Raw genomic sequence first — 5,517 nt, forward strand, 5'->3', positions numbered from 1 at the left:
TCTGTATTAATTAAGATACATGAAATCCATGTGAATAGGGATTAAATTGTTAGTACGTTACACAAAATATTCAATGCTCCTGCCATTATCTTCTGACAACGGTTGAATTCCCAACCTCAAAGTCCCTTACATCTCGGCCTGACAGAGTATTTGAGAAGATGTAAATCACGGTGATTTAATGAAATTTTAATGTACACAAAGGATGTGCTCACTTTTGACATAATTCTAACACTGTCGTTGTCCAAGTTCGAATCTTAATCTCTTCTTCTAAATACTACCTACCAAATCATTGACAGGTCATTATCATTCACTTGTTTGGCTAACCCATTCATGTTTTAAAATTCATTAAAATTCAATATATATATATATATATATATATATATATATATATATATATATATATATATATATATAAAAGGAAAAAATCTATGAAACTACAGTAAACATTAAAGAACTACTCCGTACGTACTAATTCTTTCTATATTTTTACTACGGAGTACTAAAAATAAAGAAAAAAAAAAGTGAGTTGGAAAAAAGAAAAAAAAAATGAAACAGAAAAAAAAAAAAAAGGAAAGAAAAGGAAATAAGCCCATTAAAAAGAGGAAACAACACAGAAGTAGAAGAGAGGGAGCGAGGGACACCGGACACAGAGCACAGCGAGAGGGGGAGGGTGAAAAATTTTGCAGTCCATTTTAGGGTTTGATCCGACATGCAAAGAAGGATTTAAAACCCTAATGGATATGGTGAAATTTTAACTCTAATTCAACATCTAGACAGCCCACATTTCTCAACTACAGGCTCCATCATCGTGGCTTTCCAATAGAGGTTTGTTCTATTTCTCCCTGTTTCCTGTTTCTTGATTTCTGGGTATGTTCTTTTCTGTATATGGGTTCTTTATTGTTCAGGAAAAAGGAAGGAACTTGGTAGGGATAGATGCATAGTAATGTCGAATGATCATGATGAAGGTGCATGAGTATGGATGTGGATTACAGAGTTTTCTGTGTGTATATATATAGCTGTGTTGTGTTTGTTTGGTTGTGGGCAAATGTGGTTTGGAGCGCGACAAATGCGAATGATTTAAGGATTCTTAAAGAATTCCGAGATGGATTGGAGAATCCTGAGCTCCTAAAATGGCCTGTCAAGGGGAATGACCCTTGTGGACCTCCTACATGGCCTTATGTGTTCTGCTCTGGGGGGAGAGTGACACAAATTCAAGCCAAGGGTTTGGGTCTGAAGGGCACTTTGCCTCAGGACTTTAACCAGCTAGATAAGCTGCAAAATCTTGGGCTTCAGAAGAACAGTTTGAATGGGAAATTGCCTACTTTTAGTGGGTTGTCTAATTTGCAGTTTGCCTACTTAGATGGGAACGAATTCGATACTATCCCCGCGGATTTCTTCCATGGGCTTAGTAATGTTCGCGTTCTGGCTTTGGATAAGAACCCCTTTAACAAGACTGCAGGGTGGTCTATTCCCAGTGAGCTGCAGGAATCAACTCGGCTCACTAATTTTTCGTGCTCCTCTTGCAATATTGCTGGGCCATTGCCGAGTTTTTTTGGAAAGATGCCATCTCTCACTGCCTTGAAGCTGCCATATAACAGGATTGAAGGTGAGATACCAGCCACTTTTTGTGATTCGTTGATGCAGGTTCTGTGGTTGAATAATCAGGAAGGTGCTACGATGACTGGTCCAATCGATGCAATAGGATCCATGGTTGGGCTTACGTCACTTTGGCTTCACGGGAATGCATTTACTGGGCAAATTCCTGATAACATTGGGGATTTGACTTCTTTGAAGGACCTCAACCTTAATGGAAATGAACTTGTTGGTCTGATTCCCAAAGGTTTGGCTAATCTAAATCTCCAGTCACTGGATTTGAACAATAATCAGCTAATGGGCCCTATCCCAAATTTTAAAGCTGCTACTGTCACCTATTCGTCGAATTCTTTCTGTCAATCGAGCCCTGGCGATCCTTGTGCTCCTGAAGTTGATGCGCTGTTGGAGTTTCTTAAAGATTTGAATTACCCACATCATTTGGCGTCTGAATGGACTGGTAATGATCCGTGCAAAGGGCCATGGTATGGTATCACTTGCACTCCAAGTGGCCATGTTTCCAGTATTAACCTGCAGAAGCTTAATCTTTCTGGGACTCTAAGTTCTTCACTTGCAGCCTTGGATTCGCTGATTGAAATTCACTTATCTGGAAACAATTTGCATGGTCGAGTGCCAACAAGTTTAACACAATTGGGGAATTTGAGATTGTTGGACATACGTGGCAACAATTTCGATCAGCCATTACCAAAGTTTCGTAATGGGGTGAGTATTCTTACCAATGGTAATCCCGGTCTTGCTGCTAGTAAAACCAAGTCGCCTCATCCTCGAACTATAGACTCACCACCAATACCAAGTCCGGGTAGTCAGCCACCATCGTTCGATATTGCACCTTCCCCGGTTTCCCATTCCAATTTACCCTCAAGTGTAATAGGTTCAGCCTCAAAGTCTCCAAGTTTGGTCCAGGATAGGAAAAAACGGCAAAGTGCTTTGAAGCCCGTCATAATTATCACTGTGTCTATTAGTGCTGTTCTGTTTCTCGGGATAGTTTTGTTTTGTTGCCTCAGGAAGAGAAAAAAGTCAAAAAAGATTTCTGGTGGAACTGTGGTCCATCCCAAATACCCACCCAACCAAGATTTCAAGACTAAAATGCCCGAAAATTCCAGTCTTGGTATACTGGGAAGTCACGCTGCAAGTGAAAATAGTGGCGATATGGTGAAGGGTGGATACCTAATCATTCCAGTCGAGGTTCTTCGTGCAGTGACTAATAATTTCGCACCCGAGAACGAAATTGGCCGTGGTGGTTTTGGAGTAGTTTACAAAGGAGTGCTGGAAGATAGTACTCCACTAGCAGTGAAGAGAATGGAAGCCGGGGTGATCAATAACAAAGCGTTAGACGAATTTCATGCTGAAATTGCAGTTCTTTCAAAAGTCCGGCATCGCCACCTGGTATCACTTTTGGGGTACTCTGTTGGGGCAAACGAGAAGCTTTTGGTGTATGAATATATGCCTCAGGGAGCTTTAAGTAGGCACCTTTTCAGGTGGAAGAAACTGAACCTAGATCCTCTGTCATGGACAACGAGGTTGAGCATTGCATTAGACGTTGCTAGAGGAATGGAGTATCTTCACAGTCTTGCATACCGGAGCTTTATACACCGAGATCTCAAACCTTCCAATATTCTATTGGGTGATGATTTTCGAGCTAAAGTTTCGGATTTTGGCTTAGTCAAACTCGCTCCTGACAGAGAGAGGTCTGTTGCAACTCGGCTTGCAGGGACATTTGGATACCTTGCTCCTGAATATGCAGGTATAACAAATTATAATCATCTACCAGTTCATTTTAGGCTGTCTTTTTTTTACCATTGATTACCACTATTCTCCCCAGCTCTTTTTTTCTCAACACACTATAGAAAAGAAAAGATAATGTAAAGGAGCCCGCACGGGCAAAGACGCAGGATTAAGCCCTGACAGCCGCAGTGTGGGAGTTACATCCAATGTGATGGGCTCCTTGTGGGCACCAAACACTAGTCCTCCCATTTAATGAGCCATCATTATTGTGTGGACCATATTTTGTCTACTGTAAAATAATGTACCTTCAGTACAAAAATAATGTACATTCAATATAAAAATAATGTACATTGTATTCAGGGGATGTACATTATTTTTGTTCTGACTTCTGAGTGTACATTATATTGTATAATGTATATTCAGTACAAAAATAATGTACATTTAGTATATTAAAAATGTACTTTTTGTTATGGTCCACACAATAATTTGCCCCTTATGAGCTGCTGGGTCACCGTGATTTACTACCTCCACAAATTCTGTTGGGCCGGGGTGTGGGGGCCCTGGAGCGAGGGAAGGGCAAGATAATGTAAAGGAAAATAAGCATATTAAGAACTAAATAGATTAATGATACTACCATTATATTCTTCGGTTACCAACTTTGGCTGATATATATGATGTACAAAAGAGATGTGGTGTTCATTAATGCATTCCATATAGTGTGTGGGTTCTTTAATTTTATTTATTATTATGTCTCTCTAAGAAACTTCTGTTTCTGAATTTCTTGCCTTAATCTACGTATTATTTCCAGTGACAGGGAAAGTTACAACAAAAGTTGATGTCTTCAGCTTTGGGGTGGTGTTGATGGAGCTTTTGACTGGATTAACAGCGCTCGATGAAGAACGTCCCGAGGAAAGCCGGGTTTTATTCGAGTGGTTTTGGGCGATGAAATTCAACAAAGAGAGTATCATTGCCACTATTGACCCATCTATGAATGCAAAAGAAGATATCTATGATAGTATTTGCACGGTAAGTGAATTAGCCCGACATTGCACTGCAAGGGATCCTAATCACCGGCCCGACATGGGACACGTTGTAAACGTGCTATCCCGACTGGTTCACCAGTGGAAACCAGTAGGGGAAGAAGAACAACAACAACAACCCGAGGTGTTGGCCGATATTGATTACACCGTACCCCTTCCGCAAATGCTGATGGCTTGGCAAAACGAAAAAACTGGGGATTTTAGTGGCATCAGTCAAGACAGCAAAGAAAGCACTGATTCAAAGGCTTCGGGAATGGCAAATGCATCTTTGGATCCTCGATAGCTGGGAAAAGACGACGACTTTGAGCTACAAATTATATACCCATCTGCGAAAAACTGGAGATTTCAGTGGCAAGACAGCAAATTTGAAGCATTATTCCTTCAAAGCCTTCAGGATTTGCAGATTCATTCTCCTCTGCAGATGCTCGACAGCTCCGGGAAAAGGCGATTTTGGGTACAGAATAAATGTCCATCTGTTTATTCCTGCTTGTATTTTGTGCATTTTTACTTGGTATCCCTAAAAGAGCCCAACAGAACCATAAAGTTACAGCAACCTGTTCTTGGAGCTACATACCAAATTGCTTTCTTGTGTAGATACATACAACATTTTACACAAGAGAACAGATGGTGGTACAAGTAACATACATGTATGATAGCTTTTTGAGTGTAATTAAGACAAGTTTTAGTGGCTATCTACATCACAAAATTACATGAAAAGCAAAATGAGGAAGAATTAAATGGTAACTTCTGCTTTTGTATCTTTTTTTTTTTTTTTTTTTGGGCAAGTGATCGAACATTTAGTTGAATTCTTTTAATTATAAATATTAACTCAATGAAAAATATCCAAATGTAAACATTATATTTAGTAAACAAACAAACTTTAAAAATCAAACTGAAATGCCAATTTCATTTGAAGTGTTAATTTAAGGTTAAAGTTACAAGGTTAAGGATAGTTCACTCCCAGTGCCCAAATGATTTGCTGATAAAAGGATATAAGACAACAAAGGTGACTTGTACCTACCTCTCTTGATATACCCATGTTAAAATGTTGTTGAATGACCACTTCTGGAGGTAGTTTATGGGTAGTTACACCCGCTTTAAGAGTGGTGGGTAGTGAGTGGTTTAAGTTGCTTCTCAATTT

At 39.6% G+C, this 5,517-nt stretch overlaps 1 protein-coding gene across 1 annotated transcript; it reads left to right on the forward strand.

The window, feature by feature from the left end:
- The first annotated feature begins 603 nt into the window (after nt 1–603).
- LOC109193012 (receptor protein kinase TMK1-like) lies at nt 604–5,136 on the forward strand. The gene is made up of 3 exons (XM_019343772.1): nt 604–827; nt 907–3,355; nt 4,145–5,136. Exons 2-3 carry the CDS (start codon nt 970–972, stop codon nt 4,657–4,659), a joined length of 2,901 nt encoding a protein of 966 aa, XP_019199317.1. The 5' UTR covers nt 604–827; nt 907–969; the 3' UTR covers nt 4,660–5,136.
- The last annotated feature ends 381 nt before the right edge of the window (nt 5,137–5,517 follow it).

This window comes from Ipomoea nil, unplaced genomic scaffold (assembly GCF_001879475.1).
Source record: "Ipomoea nil cultivar Tokyo-kokei standard unplaced genomic scaffold, Asagao_1.1 scaffold1834, whole genome shotgun sequence".
NCBI lineage: Eukaryota > Viridiplantae > Streptophyta > Magnoliopsida > Solanales > Convolvulaceae > Ipomoea > Ipomoea nil.